The 24,471-nt window shown below is 42.4% G+C and overlaps 1 protein-coding gene across 1 annotated transcript in view; it reads left to right on the forward strand.

Moving 5' to 3' along the window:
- Positions 1 to 24,471, forward strand: part of CFTR (CF transmembrane conductance regulator) — an 89,674-nt gene that overhangs the window by 64,259 nt on the left and 944 nt on the right. Inside the window, exons 22-26 of the mRNA XM_061988710.1 lie at positions 7,376 to 7,618; positions 12,137 to 12,292; positions 19,474 to 19,563; positions 22,565 to 22,737; positions 23,070 to 23,175. Coding sequence (XP_061844694.1) covers positions 7,376 to 7,618; positions 12,137 to 12,292; positions 19,474 to 19,563; positions 22,565 to 22,737; positions 23,070 to 23,175 — 768 coding nt within the window. The remainder of the gene's footprint in view (positions 1 to 7,375; positions 7,619 to 12,136; positions 12,293 to 19,473; positions 19,564 to 22,564; positions 22,738 to 23,069; positions 23,176 to 24,471) is intronic.

Below are 24,471 nucleotides of genomic sequence, written 5' to 3' on the forward strand. Positions count from 1 at the left end.
AGCTATTATTAAAACATCTGTCCTGGACTTCCCCGAGAGTTGTCTTCTGGTTTTGTGTAAAATACCCTCTGAAATAAAGCTTTAGAATTGCACATATTTACCTCTTTAATTTCTGTTAGTTAGTCCATTAGCTCCTTGGCTTTAAAACAGAGTATTTCATAGCCTTAACTCATCATTGCCTGTTTGCTGAGATACTAGAAGCAGGCAGGAGACTCATAAAAGAATATCTTTGTTCTTGCAATTTTCATAATACCTTAATTTCAATGTATGAAAGTTTTAGATGTTGTCTTAAAATGTAATAGTTACTTCTCTCTTTACACTTCAGGCATTCTAGGATCTATTTTACACAGAATTCTTGAAAGAAAATAGAGCAGTATTATAAACCAAAAAAAATCTCTGAGAAAAAAAAATCTCCACATGTGGTCTTACGCTCTCTGAACCCTAAATCATCTTCTTAAGCCAACCATTTCAGTGTTGGAAAACAAACAGCTTTTACAGCAGATCTTGGAGACCATTAAATTCTGATTAGCTGAAATGAGATGTTGTTTAAAAAAATATAATTGTGGCAGACAGTGATAGTGAAGGAGTATTTGCCAGTTCAACACACATTTTAAAAATAACCACCGTCATCCTGAAGGAAATGCTTAAGAGCCCCAAAACTGGCAATTAACCTCTTACAACATCTAATCTCTTGCTTATATGTGTGACTGGTGATAGCCCAGAAAGCTGACTGCCATTCAGGGACACATTTTTTCCCTGTCCCCCAATTGTTTTATGCTGACTCTTTCTTTGCTTGTTACAACAGCCTGTCTTGAAGGGCATGCATTTTGTAAAAGGGCTTCTTAGCTCTAACTACAAGACATGGCAAACAGCAGTTGTGTGACTGAAGTAAAATGTGTCGTTGGTAAGACACGACAGTAACAACAACATTCAACTAGCTCTTGTTTGTAAACTCCGTCTTAGCCCTGGAAGGCAGACAATGTGATCACTTTAAGTATAACAGTCTGTGTAAGAATCACATGCATGTATTATATGGCTTAATACAAACTGAAGGTGTTTCTCAAGAGTGACAGAAAGTCTCAGTGTAGGATTCAGAGGGTACTGGGCACACACAATGTTTTAGTACAGAAGAACTCCTTTTTTTTAGAACATAGTAATGTTAAAATATCATTTATTAGTAGCAGCAAGAAGGTAACTCCCATCCCCCTGAAAAGAAAGTCTCAAGTTGCTGTAGACACTTGTGAGTGCTTTTCTCTATATTAAGAGAAACTACTGTCCTGGAGCACAAGTTATATTATATTAATGATCACCTTCTAAGGTGCATCACTTTACAGGTGGATCCCCTGGACTTCTTTCAGCAGTGGGTAGCTGCCCCCTCCTGTCCCATGGATTTTTAGATATCTTAGCTGACAAACTAATAGATATTGCCAGCAGGGTGGTTTTCCTGACATTCAAAAGCTGCTCCTGTGCACAAGCAGATAAAAATAGCTTTGTGATTTCAAGATAATGAAGCTGCTTCACTGGGCAATGCGGATGTATTATTTCCCACTCTTTGTATTCTCTACATTTATTGTTTCCCTCTTTAAAGCCTTTGGTCACAGATGTCCTGTAAAGGCTTGCAGGTGTGCCTGACAGCAATGTATTTGGCCATACACTGTTCTTCTCTCAAGGGGTACCTTGAAGCTCCCTACAGGACTAGATTGACTAGAACTGGCACATCTCCACGTGTCTCCAGTTAGAGATATACACACACCGCTCTAGATGACTCCCATCCCTCTTCAAGAAGCTGTGACATCTGTGCTTATAAGCCTGCACACAAGTAGCCTGAGTGTGTAGCACATTTGCAGGCAGCAGCCTTTGGTTGTCAGATAAGCTGGAGTTTTCTGCAAGTGGTTGAAACCCCTGGCCAAAGGCATAGCTGCTGTAATTAGTACATAACATTACACTAAGACTGAGTTGCTTTACAAGATATGCAAGGTGCAGGACATCAGAGAAATAAATGCAAGAAAAAGCACAGGATTGCGGGAGAATAGGGAAGCCGGATCATTTGAAGAAGGTAAAAATGTACTGTAAGACTGGCCAAAAAGATGGGTAGGTGATAAATTTTACTTTATTCCACATCATCTCCTTCTTGAACTCTCCGTGACACTGGCACGTGTTGCAGAAATCTGAGTTTCTAGCTTGGATTTTGTTTTTACATAAACAGATTTTCTCTTTGAAGCAATTTCTGTTGAACTGGTTTGGCTTTAACTGAAAAATCCCCATTGTCTTTTAATATCCTATAATGTTTTTGGCATTCTCTACAGCCCTGGTACTTTATCTGCTTTGCTTTTTTTTTTAATTATTATTTTTTTAAAAACATATGTGGTCACTCTGACAGTTATCCATTGTTTCATTTAAAGCTAACAGCTAGGTTAGATTTATCTTTTCACTTTGATCATTTCTGCTTGTATCTCTTTAGCTGGTTTTTAGTCTTTTTCTGATCCCTCCAAGCAGTCATATAGGGTTTTTCTTTTTTTCCTTCGTAAGGAAACAGCAAATAAGTTTTCCACTAAGTGCTGCCTTCACAGATAAGCATTGGTGAGTCCCATTGGACCGTTTTAATGCTTTATAACCTTCTCCTTCATTGATGTGTATCCTGCAGCAGCAATGCTGTAACTAGGAAGGACAATTCCTTTTATCAGGAAAAGAGAAAATGCCACCACTTTACTGTTGCCAAGATTGCTTATGTAAGGAGATATAAAAAGAATCCCCTAAAGAGATATTAAAGCTATACTTGCTAAACCTCACGGTGCCCCACCCTGTACATCAGGGATGCTGAAGATTTAAAGTAGTACGTGGTAGAGAAGATCAAAGAAAAATTTAGGACTGTGAAAAATAACAGTGCATTTACAACTGGTTTTCATGCTTTTATTTTCACATGTAATTCCTCCTTTAATCTATTCATTTTTTGTGGGTTTTTTTGTTTTTAGCTAGGACATGATTTTAATAAGCTTTTTACTACTGTTGGGGGGAAAAGCTGAGAACATTGCTAATTTCCAAACTCGAAGTAGACTAAATACTTGAACCATAAAGTCTGCATCAATATGACAGTTCTCAAAGTAAGATATTGGTCATCTGGAAGGGAATAGAATCAAGAAAAAAATCCGATAGAACATTTTCTATTTGCCTGCAGAGCAGTGTGAGAAAGAGCAAAAAATCCATACCAGTTTGACATGAGCTAAATATTTCACTTTTGCAGTTTGGAAGAGGACTGAGTATATGTCTTATAAGTACACCCCAAATATAACAGCAGAAGATGTGAAAATTCAGTAAAACTGTATGGCCTGCCTGGATTGGCCCAGTTTTTTCAGTGACTTCATGCACAGGGTTTTTTACAAGCTGGGCCACTGCAACAGACTCTCATAGTTTCTCTCAGCTGCACACTGTGCTTTCCAGGCACCGTGGTGTCTCCTAGCACAGTCCTTAAACACTGTGTGCACCTGGTCTGGAGAAGGTGGCTGCTCTTTTTCTAGCAGAAGGGAACACAGGGCCTGGTGAAATGAATTGTATTAGGTAACTTGTAAAAAAAATGACTTCTTCCACTTTCTGGAAATATACATTACATAATCTTATAACAAATTCTCCTTCAACATTAAGAAGAGTATAAGTGATATTAATGAGAAGGTAAATTAAAGAATTTGCAATGTTATTAAGATCTCAGTAAAATACAATTAGGCAAGGCTAAAAATAGTGTATTATGCTCTAGACATTTTTAGATGGGAGTAGTAAATATACTCCATTATTCTAAAGCATTAGTTAAAGAATGTGAATATAGCAGGCGCATTGCTGATGGGAAAATGGTTAAGAAACTTGCTGTCACCTACACTATACCTGTCATTATGAATGACAGAAAATTTCTAACTGTGAAAGGAAGAATGAATATCTTTGTAAAATGTTACTGACATTTATGCTGCAGCCTGCCCAGATCTGAATGATAATTCAAATTACAGAACCAGGAAAGCAGCCTTTTGAATTGATTTAAAGTATTAAGCTGTCTAAAATATCTGCATGTGTGATTTGGCTGATAAAGCCGTCAGGGAAGCTGGGACATAGAAATGACATTTTCTATTGTATGTGAAGGCTCTTTGTCCAGCTGGCTCCATAGTAGATTTTAGCTACTGTGCAATGGTCAGATCTCTTGGGCAATTACAGAAAATCCCTGCCCATACAAATGTTCACAGCTCTTGATGAAGCCAAGAATGACTTTAACTTCTGAAGAGTCTATATTTCTATAAAGAGAAGATTTCTGAAAACAAATCTAGCACCAAACACTGACTAAAATAAATGTAGGGAGCTCATTGTAGGATTTGCTTTTAACAGGCAGGCAGGAAGAAAATTGTCAGTCTGATCCAAGTTCTTGTTTGTATCACCAAAATGAGATGACATTCATACATCAGCATGATAATGACCATTGCCTTTCCATCTTGCACAGCAGTTGAGATGGAAATTGTACTCCATAGGCTTGGCTGTTAGCACGCTTTTCAAAACTTCTGTCACAGTTGTGTTTCAAGATGCTGAGATGTAAGCGATGATCCCAGTATTTTCTTGCACTGTATATAAATTTGCTTCCACATGGGAAATCCACCTAACAACATTTCTGTCTGGATCGAAGAGCAGGAAGGAACTGTAATACATTAAGTAGAATCACTTTGCAGAAGGAATACAGTAACAGTTAAACAAGGTCAAAGATATACAAAGGAGTTTCCATAATGCCACTAAAGAGAAAGATATTACTGGGAATAAAGATCATAGAACAAATGCTAATAATAAGGCCCAGATACTCCTGAATGCAATAGCTATGCAGGTGTCTATCTATTTCTTAATTTATTTCACTAAATACTTCTGACCAATAAGAATTGACACTAGCTTACAGTTAACTCTTGTTTACAAGGACAAATTTTGGTAAGTGAGGAATCTAGTTAATTATATTAGTTGGACTAAGACACTCAGGAACCTGAATGTAAAGTCGTGTCACACCTTCTTCAAGTAAAAAGCTGCGATTTGTTTCCTGAAGAGCAGGAGAAAAACAACAGGACATTTTGGAGACTCTAGGACTACCACCATAAACAACATTCTCTGAAAGTATATTACAGTTGACAATCTCTACAGAATGGATTAGTTAAGCAAAACGGGCTATGTGTTAGAGGTCAAGAAGCAGATAGAGAGACTTGACAAAATCAGTTTTCAATAAAATAGCAGCATTTAATCTTGGTGGAAATTATATGCAAAATCCAGACTCACTGGAGGCATGTAACTGGAGTGCCTAAGTTCCAGAGTCCTGGTCTCCCTAAATTTCCTGTACAGTTTTTGGAGGGACACATACACCACCTGTGAGTCAGTCCATCTAAAATCTGAGTCTTCAACTAGAGTGGGATTGGGTTCTGCAGTTGGACATTTCTGTTAAACATGTGAAAATGGGCTGGAAAAATGCTGTCCTATGCATGCAGACCAGGTGGGACCAGATGTCCCATCCTAGGGTTCAAGAAGGACCGGCAGAGACCCAGTAACAGATGTTTCAAATTAATCCACTGAGCTGGCAGTGATGGTGGCACGTGATAGAATAACAACTGTTACTTCTGGTTCAGAAGGAGAAATGGGAAGTCATTGATGCCACCATCAGTTTGTTAGTCTGAGAAGTAATTAAAGAACATAGTGCTTACAGAGTGAATTCACTCATATTTGCTGATATTAGGATTGCATCAGAATAACCTGATAACTATGTTCAGTGATTTATTTTCCAGACAAAAATAATGTAGTAGATCTCATTTGTTTTCAGGAAAGCACTGGCTGTGGCTCTGTTTCAGAAATTATATAAATGAAGGATATCAGGATTATTACAAAAAACTGTAAACTAGTTAATGAGTTGGACAGAAAGGAAATGGCATTAAGCTGTAAGTATTAAGCTGTAGGGAGACTACTCAACAAAGATTAGATTTGTAACTGAGCTCATTTTAATCTTTTCTTGAATGCTCGCAACAAAGAAGAAAAAAAATGTGTTGAAGAAATCTGCCAAAGGCACAAAGCAGAAAAGCAATATTAACATGAAAGATGCTGGGAAAGGCATTAGGTGACCTCAAATGGCAGATGCAAAATAGATTTCAGTAACTGAAGTGTAAAGGCTTCAGTTTAGGAACCACTGAGAATAACCTTTCGTGTAAGTAAATATCCTCTTGGTCAGAAGCAGCTAAGATGGAGGAAAGCTTGACTGGCCACTGCTCAACCGGAGGGTATGAAGAAAAGTGCATTTGATCCTAGGATTTGTTAATCAAGCTATTCCTACCTATTCCTGGATAGGAAAGTATCAATGCCTTTGTATGATGTGCTTGTGAAACATCACCCAAAATGCTGTGTACATTCTGGTCAGGCAGGAAGGATTAATTTGAATGGGGATGTTTGGAGAAGGAGAACATACGTTAAGAGGCTTAAACCTGGATTTTCTTTAGTCCTGGAGAACAAGGGGTGACTGCATCTAAGGTAGCCCTCCACAAATCCAAGGGAAGTTTGAAAAAAAAAAAAATTTACAAGAACAAACTGGTCCACAAACTTAAAAGTATGTTTCCTGACAACCTGAGCAGTGAAGTTCTAGTGAAGGTCTACTAATTGATCCTTGCCCCATTTAAATTTAAACAAAAAAAAAAAAAAAGAGGATCCCTTGTAGTCCTATGCTCTGAAAATTCACCAAGACTGCTACTAATAACTTCTGTCTGAAGTTCATGAACTACAGGACTTGATTATTTTACCTAATATATATAGTTACAAATGGAAAATAAATTACCGTGGAACTTCCTAGTAATGTTTTTGGTAAAAAACCACAGATAATTTCTCATGAACACACAGATGTTAACGTCTGATGATTGTTCCTCTTTTCATGGTGTTACTGGCTTTACATCTTTCAAATCCCAAACCCAGACACAGTCTGCTGATCTTTGGGGATCAATCATTATTTTAGGAACTTCAGGCTTTGGGTTTGGCAACTCCCTACAGGAGGAAGGAGTTGAAGACTCCAAGATTGCTTTTATGACCATATTTTGTTTTCATAAATGCAGGTCATCTACAGTTTTCAAAATATATTTTTTAAAGGTGAAACAGCTATTTTGTCCAGTTAAAGAGGAAGCAAGTGGAATCACATGTTGGACCAATATAAGTAGTACAATAGTGATAGAATCTAAAGGTCTATACAAGAAGTATCCTACCTTTGAAAATTATATCATGGTATAACTTACACAGAAAAGAGACTCACTGTCCTGGCTAGGAATCAGGAATAATTTGATTTTATTTGTTTTGCCAGCTAACTACTAATTACAATCACAACACTGTTTGTTTTGATTTGTAGATGCGGTCTGTGGAACGAATATTTAAATTCATTGACATGCCAACAGAAGAGACAAAAAACATTAAGCCACAGAAGAACAACCAGCTTTCAGATGTCCTTGTAATTGAAAACAGGCATGTGAAGGAAGAGAAGAGCTGGCCATCCGGAGGCCAAATGACTGTGAAGGGCCTTACAGCCAAATACAGTGAAGGAGGAGCTGCTGTGTTAGAAAACATTTCCTTTTCAATAAGCTCAGGGCAAAGGGTGAGACACTGTTTTGTTCTGTTTGATCTGATTTCTATTAAGCTTCACTTTAGAAGTGTAATTATAAACCTATTCATTGACTAAAGAATAGGTTGAGTTCAGTGAGATTTTTTTTAAATGAAATTGTCACAAAACAATCATCTAAATCACCTGAAGAATAGAAATGTGCTTTGTCTTTTCTTACAAGCAATTCATCTGTAAAATTATTTTGTGAAACCTGGAACTGTTTAGCCTAGAAAAGAGAAGACTGAGGGAGGACAGCATCAACACTTACAAGTATCTAAAGGGTGGATGTCAGGAGGATGGGGGCAACACTTTTTCCTGTAGTGTCCAGTGACAGGACAAGTGGTAATTGACATAATCTGGAACACAAAAAGTTCCACTTAAACGCTAGGAAAAACTTTTTTACTGTGAAGGTGACAGAGCTCTGGCACAGGCTGCCCAGGGAGGGAGTGGAGCCTCTTCTGGAGGCTTTCGAAACCCGCCTGGACACGTTCCTGTGTGACCTGATCTAGGTGGACCTGCTTTAAAAGGCATTGCACTAGATGATCTCTAGAGGTACCTTTCAACCCCTACCATTCTATGATTCTATGATTTGCTACCAAAAAAAAAAGGAAAAAGAAAAAGAAAAAAAGGCCATGAAAATCTGCCTCAGTTATCCCACAAATCTTGAGGCTATTTGCACCTCCATGAAGCACAGTGGGGATGTTTGCTGGCCATGAGGAGCAGAAAATGCTGGTAAGATACATGTGGAGCAGTTTCCCAAGCTATATTCCTGTACCTGACGTGGTCTACCTCCTGCTCCTGGGGAGCGGGGAGGAGCAGAGGTGCTGGGGCAGCCCGACCCAGGCAGAGCAGGGCACGGTGGAAGACAGGCCGCGTTGCCACGGGTAACGCACCGCCAGCTGCCCAGACCGGGCCAGGGGCCTGCCATCCTGCCAGGGCTCTGCCGAACCTCCTTTTGTTGTACAACAAACCATACATAGATCCATTATTTATAAGGCTGACAAACCTTTAATTAATTTTCATGTGTTTTTGGGGTTACTTTCAAGAAAGAGCTGTAGCTTCAGAACAGGAATTAGGCAGAGGTTTAACACTTTGCTTTAAGTTCATGTTGAAGGACTGTCCTCTGTGAGGTGGGAAGAAAGGCTTGTGTGATTTCCTGAGCTGCAGCCGTAGTGATGAAGAGGGGATTTTAACTCTCCCACGTAGATGAGGAAACAGGTTCAGTGACAGCTCCCTGGCTTTGCCACGAGGCAACTCTTTGCTCCTAGTTTGGATGGCACCAGTCTCTGCCAGGTTTGCCGCATCTGTCTTGGTTTACGTTAACTGAATGTTTCACCTACTATGTATGAGGGCACCAAAATTCTGAAACCAGGGGTATGACTTCTTGTAGCACCATCCCAAAGCCTTTCTGCCTTTGGAAAGAGAGGCACCTGTGATTCCTGGAGCGTGGAGGTGCAGGTGCTACTGCAGTCTGGTGGATTTACTTCCTGGAAAATCCCTTGAAACAATCAAGTTTGGAAAATGAAAGGTACTGTGAGGAGAGGGGGCAGAGCAATTAAAACAAAGATCCTTTTTTCAATAGCTGTGATCCAATTTCAGCGATGAACCCAGGACTAATTTCCAGAACTGGAGTGTGCTCCTTAAAATGGAGAGGATTTATCTGATCATAGGGAAGCACATGTAAAACAAGCAGGAAAGGGAAGAGCTCTCCTCTGCTGAAGGGGTCAGAGAGGAGAAGGAAGAGGAGAGAAGAGACTATTTTAGTTGGAAGGGACCTATAATGGTCATCTAGTCCAACTGCCTGACCGCTTCAGGGATGACCAAAAGCTAAAACATATTCTTTAAGGGCATTGTCCAAATGCCTCTTAAACACTGACAGGCTAGGGGTATCCACCACCTCTCTAGGAAGCCTGTCCCAGTGTTTGACCTCCCTCTCACAAAGGAAATCTTCTTAATGTCCAGTATGATCCTCTGTCAGTCTGAACCATTCCCACACATCCTATTACTGGATCCCAGGGAGAAGAGATCAGCACCTTCTCCCCTCCTCAGGAAGCCATAGACAATAATGAGGTTGCCTCTCAGCCTCAATTTCTCCAATCTAGACAAATCCAGAGGCCTCAGCCACTCTTCACAGGACACTCCTTCCAGTCCTTTCCTAAGCTTTATTGCCCTCATCTGGATGTGTTCAAGTACCTGAACATCCTTAAGTTGTGAGCACAGAATGGCTCACACCATTCAAGGTGAGGCCACACCAATGCCGAATACAGTGGGGCAGTCATCTCTTTTGACCAATTGGTTATACTGTGTTTGATGCAGCTCAGTTTGCCCTCTTGCTGCCAGGGCACTGCTGGCTCACACAGAGCCTGCTGTTGACCAGTACCCCCAGATCCCTTCCTGCAGGACTGCTCTCCAGCCACTTCTCTCCCTGCTTATACTTGTACTTAGCATTGCTCCATCCTGGGTGCAGAATCTGACATTTCTACTTGTTAAATTTCATGCCATTGATGATTGCCCTGGGCTCTAATCTAGCTAGATCTCTCTGCAAGGCCTTGTGTCCCTCAAGAGAGTCAGCAACACCTCCCAGTTTGCTATCATTAGCAAACTTGCTAATGATGCCTTCAACTCCTGTATGCAGATTATCAATAAATGCATTGAACAGAGCTGGCCCTGGAATTGAGCCCTGAGGAACTCCATTGGTGACCAGTCACCAGCAAGGTATAGCCCCATTCACTACAACCCTTCGAGCTCTGCCCTTCACAGAGTGCAGTGTGTGCCTGCTCATCCCACAGCTGGACATCTTGTCCAGAAGGACACCATGAGGGACAGTACAGGAAAACTACAGGAAAACTACATCCACCACCTTTCCTTCATGCCCTAGGCAGGTGGTCTTACCAATGAAGGATATCAAATTGGCTAAACAAGACTTTCCCTTTGTGAACTCTTGTTAACTGTGCCTGATGATTGCATTATTCTTTAAATGCCTTTCAACAGTATGCAGTATCATCTTCTCCACAATTTTTCCAGGAATTAAGGTTAGACTAGCAGGTCTGTAGTTCCCTGAATCTTTGCTCACAATTGTTTTGTAGATTGGAATACAAACCTACCCAATGAACAAACTGGGTCACAGAATCACAGAATCATTTCAGTTAGAAGAGACCTTTAAGATCATTGAGTCCAGCCTTTGTCCCAGCCCTATCAAACCACTAGATCATTTCCCTAAGTGCAACATCCAACCATCTCTTAAACACCTCCAGGGACAGTGACTCCACCACCTCCCTGGGCAGGCTGTTCCAATGCCTAACACACCTTTCAGTAAACAGATTCCTCCTAATATCCAGCCTGAGCCTCCTCCGGTGCAACATGAGGCTGTTTCCTCTTGTTCTGTTGCTTGTTAGTAGGGAGAACAGACCAACCCCCTCCTCGCTACAACTTCCTTTCAAGTAGTTGTAGAGAATGATAAGGTCTCCCCGAGCCTTCTTTTCTCCAGGCTAAACAGCCCCAGATCCCTCAGCCTCTTCTATCTCCCTCTTCTATCCTTCATAGAAGACATGCTCCAAATCCTTTACTAGCTTGGCAGCCCACCTCTGGATCCTCTCCAGCACCTCAATGTCTTGTAGACAGGGGCCCAAAACTGGACACAGCATCTGAGGTGCAGCCTCACCAAAGTACAGAATACTTTGTACAGAGGAATGATCACCTTACTCTTGCTGACAACATTGTTCTTGATCCAGGCCAGGATGCCATTGGCCTTCTTGGCCACGTGGGCACACTGCTGGCTCATGTTCAGCCACTGTCAACCAACACTCCCAGGTCCAGTGCAGACCCCTCATTGGGTTTGGAGACCTGAGGGCACTGTTATGGAAAGGATGTCAAACAGCAAGAAGAATCTCCTTCTTCACCTTCACTTGTATATTGTCACCCTACAAAAGCAGCCCATGCTCAGAGAGGACATTGGTAGCGAGCTCTGTATAATCCAGCAGTTGCTGGTAGTTACTGCAGATGTTGCTTGTTGTAGCAGGAAGTTGATGCACCCTGTGATTTATGATTCTTATTATTATGATCCCACCTAAGAGGTAAGGAAAGAAAGCTCCAACTGGTCAGGCTGAGGGCTGACATTGCGGCTTGGGGGTGGACAACAGTATGGTGTGTGCTGTGACCGCTGCCTTAGGCTCAAGTTGAGGCTGAAGAGGGCTTCATAGCAAAAGAAAAGGGAATGGTACAAAGAGCTGAAATGATCAGTACAAGGTAATATATAAGCAAATTTGTTCTTCAAGCTAAGAGCAGACTAACAGATTTTTCATCTTAGTTAATTCTAACAAAACAGAGTCCGTCCCAGTGTTTTGTTCAGCCCTTGCTGTATGCTTTTATCGTTCCCGAATGAAAGACATTTACTATCCTGTTGAGATCCATTTGGATGTTTTTCTGCTGCTGAGATCTCTAAATGCTTCTGCCTTGGTCTGTGGTTAATATGTGAGCAGTATTAAATGTTTGCTTTTATAATTTGCATTGCAGGTGGGCCTTTTAGGAAGAACTGGTTCAGGAAAAAGCACTTTACTTTTTGCATTTTTAAGACTGCTGAATGCAGAAGGGGATATCCAGATTGATGGAGTCTCCTGGAACACTGTCAGCGTGCAGCAGTGGAGAAAGGCATTTGGAGTGATTCCTCAGGTAATGAGAGATTATTCTCTATTTGTGTGCCTTTCTTTGCATTGGTTAGATATCCATATGTGCACATTTAGCCAGAAGTTAGTTGGTTTATGCTGAGAAACAGAAACAAAATGCAAAGATTTTGTGAAAAGGGGAGTGGGATGGATGGAAGGATGCAATGATCCACAGCAAACTAAGGTTTGAAGATTTCTATGAGGATTCTTCTAGAAATGGGGACATACAGCACATTCAAACAGAAGTATTCATAGCTTGCTCCTAAATAGTTTGCATGTTGAGTCAAAATAAGAAGAAAAAAAAAGTCATAAGTGGTGTTCTCAGCTGTTTTCTAAAACCCTAATCACATATTCTGGTTAATGTGTGGATACTGTACATGGCCTGTTTTCCCTCACAGGCCAGTTTCAGAATCACTGCTTTTCTCATAATTTACTAGAGCACTACTGATCCTCCACTTGGACTCATCACTGTTTTAGCTGTCACCTCTCATTATCATGTCATGGTGCATGTATAAGGAAGCACTTCATGTTATTTGTGCTTGTAGTAGTCCTGACATATGGAAAGTAATACCATTGCAGGGATGAAAAGGAAGCAGTTCTTCACACGTGTTTAGGTGCTCTGTAATTCCCTCAAAGAAACGGAACACAAAAAAATAGTCCAAGAAGGAGCAAACATAGGGCTTCTGAGTCCCTTGCCAATGTTCCTGCCACTGGATCAGCATTCTGTGTTAGTTACAGCTCTGGATTATGTCTCAAAAATCCACTATTTTGAAATGAAATCCATTATCAGCTGTGTGCAGTAACACTGAAAAAGCAATCTCTTACTGTAAAGGTGGGAATGAAAAACAATGTAATGAAGTGCATGATTTTAATGCCATGTAGTATTTTTTGTTGTTGGAAGCTTTCAGTCCTTTCCAGCAACACTAATACAGGAGTAAGATGTATTTGCCTTCTCTTCTTTGAAAGCTATACACTATACAGTCCTTCAGCTACTAAATACCCACAGTCTTTTCCATAACAGTGTTCATTCCTTTGGGAATCTTATGAGTGTGGCAGATTAATTCAAATCCCAGTTGACCGCAGTGTTACCAGTGAGTCACTGGTGTACTGGGAGGCAGAGGGACAGCAGCTGCAGGTCAGCCCACCACTCTGTGAGGGGACCTGCAGTCTGTCCCACCTTATCCATCCTGGAGGGGTGGCTACTAGCCCAAAGACCAGTAACTAAGGTTTGAACCTTGGTCACCCTGCTTGGCCCACATGTTTACAGGCCCATGACGAGTGGGCCAGCCAGGGTGACTGATTTGTTTCTGTGGCATGGGGCTAAGACTTCACTCTGACCGAGGTATTCCTCATGGCGCTGTCTTGGTTTTGGTAGCTGCTAAAAGATGCTAAAATGCTCATGTTGGAAATATAACAGGTTGGATTCTTCAAATAAAAGAGAGACTCAAAAGTTATTTGTACTTAATGATCAATTTTGAGCTGTGATAGCTTCCCTTTCAAAAATGTTATCCCACGGTAGCCTGACTAGCATTTATTTAAAGTAGGCATGCAATGAAGGTGCAACTCTCTTTTCTGTGCATTTGTACAATCATGCCCTGAAATTTCCTCAAAGGCAGCAATTTTTTAGCACTTTGACCTTGCCAGAACAGACTCTTTCATCATTGCCAAGTTACACTCTCAACAAAACAGAACCAAGAGAGCAGTGGTAAGTTCACTGGTTGGATTAATTTCTTGGCTGAGCTCTACCAACAGCCTGGTGGGTGACATGCTGCCTGTGGAGCTGAGGCTTGCTCAGCAAGGTGTCATTTGATAGCTGTTGTCACCATTTCTGTCCTCTCCAATTTTTTCACTTCTATCTTTTCCTGTAAAGTTTTATTTCTTTGTTATTGCTGGTTCAGTTCTGTAGCATTATTTTTGCTTGCAAGGATGAAAAAAGTCACCCTTCAGATCGAGGCAGCTGTGCAGTGAACTGCAAATGCAGCTGCATCTATTTAGTTTGAAAGACAGCTGTCCTCCAAAGGATGGCTGTATAGGATGAAGGATGCTTTCACCAGTACAAGCTATGTCTCCATTGCAAAATTTTCCTCTACAACCAAGTATAACTTACCCAGCCCTTCCTTTGGTTGCTGTGCAGCAGAGTTTCTGCTTTCTGTCTCCAGCTGTCGTTAGGAATGCGTGGACTGAGGAGAAAACCAAATTCTTGGTAACAAGTAGCCTTGTAATCCCAGTCAAAAATATGATTAATAATTCTCATAGCTGAGTACTCACTTTAAGGTCAGTAATGGCACATGAAACAGCACTCTGCAGCTGCCAGCAAAACGTGAGAGACATTTATTGTATGAGCAGCGTAATGCGCCCTTCTGATAGTGAGGCACATTGTTAGTTCATTGTTAAAGTTACACATTTGATTCAGTTTAGAAGTCCCTGATACATGGATCAACGCCAAAAAGCCTCAGCCCTCCATTATCTGGAGGTCACGAGAGTTGCGTGCTTCAGCTCCCACAGCCTTGTGAGGCACTGCACATTGTGCCTCAAAAGTTCCCACATTCACAACAAAATGAAGCTTGCACCAGCACTTTCCCAGCAGGGAAGAGAATCCACATGCCACTCTGCCTTTCCCCACAGAACAAAGGGAGCCTTTTGTTGTTTGCCCTTCACCTACAGCTTCACCTGCAACACCAGGATACACTCTGGCTCCAGGAGAGGCTTTGCTAACCGAAGGAGAACAGAGCTCCACCTGAGGCATGCTTCCTCCAGAAAACTTGCCAACACTCTCCTTCTCTTCCTTAGCCCTGAATTTCCCAAACTAGAAGAAAAGAAATGCTTCTGCTCTGTGGGAAGCTCACTGGTGCATGCCTGCATAGCACATGCAGCGGCCTATCACCCCGATGCTGGAATGGCCTGCGGGGTGCTCAGGGACCTCATTGAGTCCGACCAAAGGCAAAACCCTTTCTTTCAGTATCTCACATCCACTGTCTGTCAGCATGCTGCAGTGGCATGAAGGGATAAATCATACAAAACATGTTTCCTGGAGCACCCACAAGGAAGTTCCTTCCGTAGCTCTTCACAGGCCGGCACTGCTGAAGCCCAGCCTGACCACAGCACTGCCTGTACAGGATGTTTGTCATTCTCAGGCAAAGCAATTACTCCAGTGATAATGGGCTGCTTGAGGTATAAGTCCAGTCCACCATCCCTCCTGTCTGGGCAGTCTTTTCTGATGCTTCTTTTGCAAGAGTTTCTCCACCACATTCCCAGGTTGAGGACATGGAGCTGCATCTGGTTTCCACATATTGAAGCTCTTTTGTATAAAAGTCCTCTTCAAATTGAATCCTTTAATAACTCCTGAAGTATTCAATGGGGTCAAAATGAGAAACTGGCTTTGAATGGAGAACTGGAAACCTGGAGTCACTTTCTCATTGAAATAAATGAGGAAGGACCTGAGACCAATAAGGTGCTGCTGGCTCAAAGGAAGGGGATGACCTTTCACATCTTCGTGTGTGTTATTCCATTGCATCCTGGCAGTCTCACACCATTTCTACCTGTAAATGTTCCACATAGAGTTAAAATCAAGGTTAGCATGGACTGCCAGCTGATATCCACCCCCCCCCCGCCCACCTCCCCCCCCCAAAAAAATCACTTTTGCTCCTTTGTTTTAATTAAGAAATGAAAATTCACAGCTTTCACCTCTGTAGTTTTGATTTTTCAATAGCTATCTTAGTTTGTTCATTGTATCTGTCTCTTTGCCTGGCTGTCTCCAGCACTGTTTCATTGCATCTCATATCCTTCAGGGCTGTTCTGTTTCAGAGGTGGCAGGAACGGATGCTTTGCAGTTTGCCAGGACACTCCTGCCTGGGCATTGATTAACAACCTCACATGCTGATTTTGGGCAGCCCACAGGTTGTTTTCTGCATTGTGAATTCAGTGTTGCCAAGTGCACAGCACCCATGTTTCCCAGTAAGCTCTATGGGAGCATCTTCAGGGAAGAATGTCACAAAACTTGTCCCAAAAGACTTGCAGAACATATTCATTGCTCCCATGCTCTCATTCTTGTCTGTAAATATTTTAATGTCAACCTAAAGTCCCTAAAGGACACTTAATGAAAATAAAACCTCTTACTCTGCACCTAGTACTGAATCATTCACATAGCAATTTGATTTTCTTTCATGTTGATAGCATTGCCATAATATATATGAAGCGATGGAGGCTACATGGAGGTCATATTGTTGTTACTCAAACTTCTCTGTGCATGGAGCTGGTGTCTGGTTCCAGCTATGTTCTCCAGCCCTGGGGAACTAGGGTCCATGGGTCTCACCGCGGACCTGCACACCAGTTCTCTTTTGCTGCAAACACAGCTACTCAGAGCCAGGATATTCTCACTCCTTGGCACCTTCTTGTCAACTGATCTTTTACTCTTCTGTGTGGGTTTCCTTAGGTACTCCCGGGTCTTGGTTCTCCACATAATACTTAAATCCCTTAGGAAGCTTATTGCCACAAGCTGAATGTATCCCACACTGTAACCAATTTGCAGAGGGGGATTAATGCCCTTCAGAGGGCTTGGCTTACAATATTTGGGGTGATCACAATGTAAACATGACCATATTTATGTTTCCAAGTGTTTTGCTTGTGGGTGGATGTCAGGTCTAAGAAACCTTTTGTTATATGATCACACCCATTATCATCCTGGGTGAATTTGAACAAGTGACTGAGAGGGTTCCAGATTTGCTGCCAGTGTCCCCAGCCATCCATTCCTCTTCCAACGCTGTCCTTATTTCTGCTTCTGTATTTAAAAATAAGATTTACTCCACATGATTAACTTTTGAGTTGTTTTGGGTTTTGATTAGTTTGGTTTTTTTTTTCCACTTTAGACTTCTACCTTTCAAGAATTGGGTTTTTTTTTTTCTGCTCCTTTTTAAGTGGACTCTAAACTGCCCATATGACTCACGTGATATTTACTCAAGTGAACCCTATAGGGTTTGTAATGAGCTAGGAGGAAAGAGGTGTTGAAATGGAGAGAGAAGCACCAGAATTCAGGACAATGAAATATTTACCTTGCAGAGGAAAAAAAATGCTTTTGGGAATAGCATGCTTTTAGTGCCCTGCATCTTGAAAGCCCAGTTATTAGGGCAGTTTCTGACCAGAGTAGTTCCCTTTCATTCTCTGCCTGCTGCACTTCAGCAGGAATGTTATTCAGCCCTATCTTTTTAAAAACTGGTTGGTTCAGTTAGCTGTTCTTTACCACTGAGAAATGGAAAGGCCTCTTCCATTCAGTTAAAAGCCTGGTGCTCAAAGTGTGGATGAGCCCATGCCTGGCCCAGTGCTGTTACTGCCACTGCAGCCACGACTTGGACAGATCTCACCCTGCTGCAAATGCGTCGCCCCGCTCATACCAACAGACCAGTGCGGGGCATGGGAAGCACGCTGGGCTGTACTTCACCAAGGCATTCATTGCTATTAACCACAGTGACTATAAAGGAAAGGCTCTACTCCTTCCCCTTTGTCCCTATCAAAAGTACTTCGGTGATTTTCAGCAGTGTTGAAAAGCAGTTGCTGCCTGGTCAGTTCACCCCCCTGACTGCAGGGCACTGTGCTGCATGCAGCTGCTCTTCTCTGCTCTGTTGAATCTGGTACTTTCTTCTCTCTTACACCAAATAAGTTATTGGCAGCAGTGTACAGTTCTTAATTAACAAAATTAATTAATGTAATTTATTTTCCTCTTCCACCCTTAAACTTTTAATTCATTACAATGAAATGATTGATGTAAATGTGCACATAAGTCACTTTGAAATCTGATGAAAGAATGCCAGGTTCCCAGGTTAGGTCAGAGGGGAATCATGGTAGACTGGTCAAACTCTGGGAAAGTACTTGCTAAGTGTCTTCTCTCAGCCATTTCCTGACGGTACAGCCAGTCCTTCACTGCTTTTGGTAGTGTTTGGCTACCAAGACTCCCAAGAAATTATGTGGCTGTGAATCACTGGCATTTCAACATGTGCTTTCTACATAAATGTTTTCTTTAGGAATACAAAAGAGAAGAAAATAATTGTCTGAAGTCTTTCCCCTTGGTATTTGTTCCGTATATACAAGGAAAGAGCAAGCAAATGGCAATATTTCTCAACAAGGCACGCACTTACATTCTTTGAGAGCGAGTTCTCCCTGCTAGAAGCAGCAGGTGTACCTCACAGCACAGAAAGCAGCAGCTTGGTTTTATCTCACAAGAAATCTTGTGCAACCTCGGTGTCCCTTGAAGACCTTAATTACCACCAGAATCTGACACACCTACCCTGTGCAAAAAGAAATTAAACAAAAGCGTATTTTTGCTGAGTCATCTTTTTAGAGCTACAAAATGTATCTCTGGGGGACATTCACTTAAATCTGCTTGCCTAAACTGATAAGAAAAGGAGAACTGAGTAGGAAACTGGTGTGAGAATGAGATACTGTCAGTGCCCCGAGAAGTGCATCCTCTTCCTCATGTGTGATGGCAGGAAGGACAGAGCAGGGGGCATGGGCAGGAGCACCCTCAGGGACGCCTTGAATGAGAGTGAGTTTTTGCTGCTACACAGGTGTGAATCAGGTCGTGCTATGTCACATCTCAGTGATGTGACAGGGAGAGAGAGAGGGGGAAAAAAACCCTCTTTTGGGACAGGACTGGGACATGGTGAAATTTCAGGTAACAGAATGACGCTACTGTATATTTGGTACAATGGACTAGAAAAATTCATTGATGAAAACCAACTCAGGACACTGTCCCTGAATACTGATGAAATGTCCACGAGGTTTTACTTCTTTCAAAACAAAATTGTGGGAACAGGTGCTTGGGTCAGTGATCTTTTGTTTGTTTGAGTATGTTTCACATAATAAAGAATGAAAAATAGTTTTTAAAAGGCTTATTCCAAAATGGAAATACAGGTAATCTTTTACCCCAAAAACAGCTGCAATGGGACTTTACTGCTTCTCAGACAAGTCTGGGACAGCGTTTATTAACACAGTTGCCAAAAATTGAACATAAGGAATCTAAAAATCACTTTTTTTGGAACAATGTTTTCCAGAATTTTTAATACCATGCAACAAGCTCTATCTGGTAATGGCAGCAGGTTTTTGTTTCTCTGCATGCTTTACAATTTACAGTGCCTTCTTTACACAATGTGTCAGGGTCTCTGTCTACCTGTGTCTGTGTATCTTTTTTTCTCCTAGAAAGTGTTCATATTTTCTGGAACTTTCCGGATGAATTTGGATCCTTATGGGCAGTGGAATGATGAAGAAATATGGAAAGTTGCAGAGGAGGTAAAACTGTTCAGTGTTGTTTGTGTCCCTCTGGTGATGCGGTTGCAGCAGAGTGCAGTCTAGGTCAAATGATTGTCATACGTTACATTTATACAGAGCCTCAGACAGAAAGTGCTGAGGGAAGATAATGCTATGTTATAAACCATGTTTCCTTATTACCCAATAAAAAGGTGCCTTTGTCAGAGATTAAAACCAAAGAGATAAACTTCCATACCACCCAGTCTGGGTTCATCATGCAGCCGTTTACCGTAGGTGAGGTTTTATGTTTGGCTCTGCTGGGTCATCCTGAGAGAGAAAAAAAAAATACAAGAGGAGGAAGCTGATACAGCAAAACATCCTGTCATCTCATTTTAGTGCACTGGCAAACATCTGAAATCTCTCTGCAGCGTTTTTCTACCAAAATGTGTAAAATAACCAGTAAACATTGTGGAGGCCAGAAAAAAAGAAATGAGAAATGTCTGTGGCCCGTCCTAGAAATAAGCTTGGTGTTATTGCCATGGGAAACGTTTATATTCAGCTTAGAAATATCTTTCCCCAAAGTGCTTTTGAGTGATTGCGATTCTCGAGCCAGTGTAAAGCCAGCTGAGAAGTGCTCTCTGGCACCACAGTCAGGCTGTGCCACAGGCAGCTGCCACTTTCACTGAAAATCAGATTTTACGAACCTAGGGGTGCATAATTCATTTCCTGTAACTGTGTGTTGAGGTTTTATCAACGTTTTTGTTTTCAAATTCTCCAAGATCAGATCTTTACAGTCCTGTGTCCACGTTGAGCCAGACCCCATGCAGTACAGTTGTCAGGTGCCACCTGTTTCCTCTGGTAGTGCTTAATAGGTTGCACAGGGGTACATAACATCCAGGCAGATGAGAGTTAGGGGAGGGAAGGGACTGCAGACACCTATTTCTGAGTCAGGAATGACCTAATTAGTACAGACTGAACAAGGAACTAGTGCCGTTCTCCTCTCTCATCGCGAGTCTCAAGTATCAGAAAACACGTAGGAGTGTGAGACTTAATCCAAAAACTTCCTGCTTTCCCATCCAGGAGGTTAACTCTGTCTCTGTCTGCTCTCTTTGGTTTATCTAATTTCTTCTCCATGTTTAGAAAAGAGGAAAGTAGGCACTTTCTAGGAGCAATTTACTGTAAAATAAAAACATTGTGACGTTTTTTGTTACATGGTGTGACAGTGGCTTCTCAGCTGATCCTAGCAGAGGCAACGGGGCGCTCAGTGCTGTGCTCTGCTTCTCTGAGGCTGGGGGAAAAGAGGGGTGTGGACTAACAACCCCTTTCTTGAAAAAGAAAAGCTCTCCTCCTGCTTTTGAGGATTGTTTTCACAGTGTGTGTGAACTGAGCACGAGCTTTTAGAGAGTTAAACCTCATTTACAACAGCAGGGAAAAAAAACTAGAAGTTTTTATCAAGGAGTTTGGCAAGTCCATATGTGACACAGAGGCTTTCATTGCACAGGCAAGAGTGCAAAGCAAACAGGAAAGAAAAAGAGCTGTAATGCTTTTTAGTAGGAATGACTGGATTGTTTACAGAGTTCATGCTCTTGAAATCTGGCTCATTAGCAACAGAGAGTCACTGCAAGTTCGGGAGCGTGGCACAGAAAGAAAGTTAACTGTCAGCTTATCCCTGACCTGCACTGGCTCCTGAGGATGTAGAGGATACTGCTGAGATCAGCATCAGCTTTTCATGATCCTCACCATCAGCTGCAGAGAGCATTGTCTGAACAGATGGCAGGTGTTTCACTTTTTATTACCCCCATATTTCAGCACCTGAATCTGTCAGATGTGTCAACTTTTGAGGCTAAGTTTTGCAGTCAGCCGTCCAGACCCTGCAGGCAAATGGGGAGACCTTGTGCAGTTTTCAGAAGAAAGCACCTTTTCCAGCCATTAGATGAAACATTTATTTAAAGAACATGATATATGTTCAAAAGAGGAGTGCAGAACAAAGCACGGGCCTTAAGCTGTTTACAAACAAAAGCATGAACTCTTCAGAAACACACCACAGTTTACTGGAGTTTCCATGTAAAACAGAAACACAGAGGAAGAGGAATCCCTTTTTTTTCCCCCCAGGAATGCAAATTAATTGCAGATCAGTAATATTTAGAAGATCCAAGGAGGGCTTTCCATAAACCACAAGGGTTGCATTGTTATTGCAGCACTGCAACCCACATATGTTTCCTAGCTCTCCTCTTTTACAAAAATTTCTCATTAAACACTGCTGATTAGGCCAAGGAGCACAGTCAGTTTGGACCTCTGGAAGACACAAAGCTTTGAAGTGTAAAAAATGCATCGCCCAACAACAGCAAACAGGAGCACTGGAGGAAACAGAAAACACCTCCTGGGCTGAATTCCAGTTCCTGGTCCATGGGGAAGTACCTTTGCTTGGCACCATCTGAAGGTTTTCTCACCAGTGCTAGAGGGAAGCCTGTGGTATGAACAAAGTGCACAAGACCTTTGGGGCAGTGAAAGCAGCAGCTGGAAGCGCTCTTAGAGCCACAGAGACAAGGGCCGTGGTGACCTGGGTTGTTTTCTCTGTGGCTGCAATGTAGCATGTGAATTTTGGTAGTCTCTTTTTACCCTCCCAGTAACCCAAGAGGCCTTGTTTCCTTTCAAAAATCACTTTCCTTAACACTTGCAGTGACGTACATGGCTGCTGGATAAAAGTTTCAAATATGTGGCTGTCTCTCGCCTGCTAACTCAGAAGGCTTTGGTCAAAATGCCAAAACTCATCGCATGTGACAAACAACCGAAGCGTTAACTCTCAGCTTCCCAACATAAATCCTAGAATGTTGTAAGAGTCAAACAAATATTTCACTGCTTTTCACATCATCCAGCTACTAGCTTGTTTTCTTTATAGGACTGATTCTCCTTTTCATCAATTTGTTTTTTCCCTTTGCCATTAGAAAGGAAAGACAAGGCAATTAAAGGCATTGGTTGCCATACCCACAGTCAACGGTGCCTGTATCTCAGTGATTTTTACTGTCCTTTTTCTTTCTGGCAGGTTGGGCTGAAGTCTGTGATTGAGCAATTTCCAGGCCAGCTTGATTTCGTCCTTGTGGATGGAGGCTGCGTCCTCAGTCACGGCCACAAGCAGCTGATATGCCTTGCCCGATCCGTTCTCAGCAAAGCTAAAATCTTGCTGCTTGACGAACCGAGTGCTCACCTGGACCCTGTGTATGTTTCACTCCTTTGTTCTGTCTTCTCTTAAGAAAATCAGTGAGGCAGCACCATCTAACGAGACCTTTGGTGACTCGTCTGGTGTGTTCCTAAACCTGATTTCAGTAAAGCATGTTAATGATTCTGCAGGGGAGGTGAGGGAAGCCTAGTTACAGCCTTAGCTTTATGGCTGACGTACTTTGACAGCAGCACGGTGGCAGCACATTTGTGCCTACACACGTGAGCATTACATCCCGCAGGCGGGTGGGGATTCGTGGCCAGCAGCACAGCTGCGGGCAGTGCCGGCGCCTGCGTGGCAGCCTCAACGCCAGCTCTCGTTTGCCTTGCAGAACCTCCCAAGTGATCAGGAAGACCCTGAAGCATGCGTTCGCCAACTGCACGGTGATCCTCTCTGAGCACAGGCTGGAGGCCATGCTGGAGTGCCAGCGCTTCCTGGTGAGTGCTTCTCATGGTCTCATGATGGTTTCATGAAGGTGCAAAACGAGCAGAGAGGATGAAGTTGACTGCATCGATGGAGGTCACTCGGGAAACTTATGCAACTAAGTCAGCTGCGGATGAGCAGCTGGCTCCTGTTTGCTCTTTCACCTGAGATGCCATAGACATCTGTGTTCTGATGAGCTGGGTCACATTATGGAAGAGCTGTATTCCCTCTTTTAACCAGAAGGAAGGCTGTGTAGGTTATCCAGCTCCTGATCCAGGTGCCTTACATTGGCGGTTGGCTCAGGAGCTCCAGAAACAATCCCAGCATCTCACAGAATCATAGAATCACAGAATGGAAGGGGCTGGAAGGGACCTCTAGAGACCATCTAGTCCAACCCCCCTGCTAAAGCAGGTTCATCTAGATCAGGTCATACAAGAACATGTCCAGGTAGGTTTTGAAAACCTCCAGAGAAGGAGACTCCACACCCTCCCTGGGCAGCCTGTGCCAGGACTCCCTCACCTGAACAGTAAAGAAATTTTTCCTCATGTTTAAATGGAAGCTTTTGTGTTCCAGCTCATGTGCATTACCCCTAGTACTGTCTCTGGAGACAACAGAAAACTGTGTCACCCCATTCTCCTGACATCCATAAGTGTTGATGAAGTCAACATTAGCCTTCTCCCTCAGTCTTCTTCAGGCTAAATAGCCCCAGTTCCTGCAGCCTTTCCTCATAAGAAAGATGTTTCAGTCTCCTGATCATCTTTCTAGTCATACACTGGACTCTAAATGAGGCCACACCAAGGAGGTGAGGTCCTCCCAGAGCTTAACCATTGCAAATGCAGAAGCAGCTGCACTTGCTCTCAAGCAATGAGGGGCTCCATGGGGCAGAGGGGTTTTCCAAGAAGACATCTAATGGTCAGAATCACTGATTTCTTTCATCAGGCCACTTGAATATTCCTTTATTTTATAATCAAGCTGCCAAAGTATTAAAGCTCTGGAGTATTTTCTGTGTTATATAAAATTGGTTAGCAAAGGAAATAAAAGGCAAATTATCTAATTGTTTTTAAAAATGAGGTTCCTTCCTCTGTATTTTCTTGACTCTTGCTGAAAGGGGCCTTTGTTTTATTAGCCAAGCGAAACATCATTTTCTGTGTGTATTTGCTTGGCTGTAGGAGCAGGGCAGGAGGAAGGCAGCATGAGGCTGAGCAGCCCAGGCAGCAGGTGGCCTGGGTGTCCTGGGTGTGCTGCCCTGGTCCTGTGCAGGGCTTTGGTCTGGCCCCCAGCCCACAGCCCACGCTGCAGACCCCAGTGGA

This window comes from Colius striatus, chromosome 1 (genome assembly GCF_028858725.1).
Source record: "Colius striatus isolate bColStr4 chromosome 1, bColStr4.1.hap1, whole genome shotgun sequence".
NCBI classification, from domain to species: domain Eukaryota; kingdom Metazoa; phylum Chordata; class Aves; order Coliiformes; family Coliidae; genus Colius; species Colius striatus.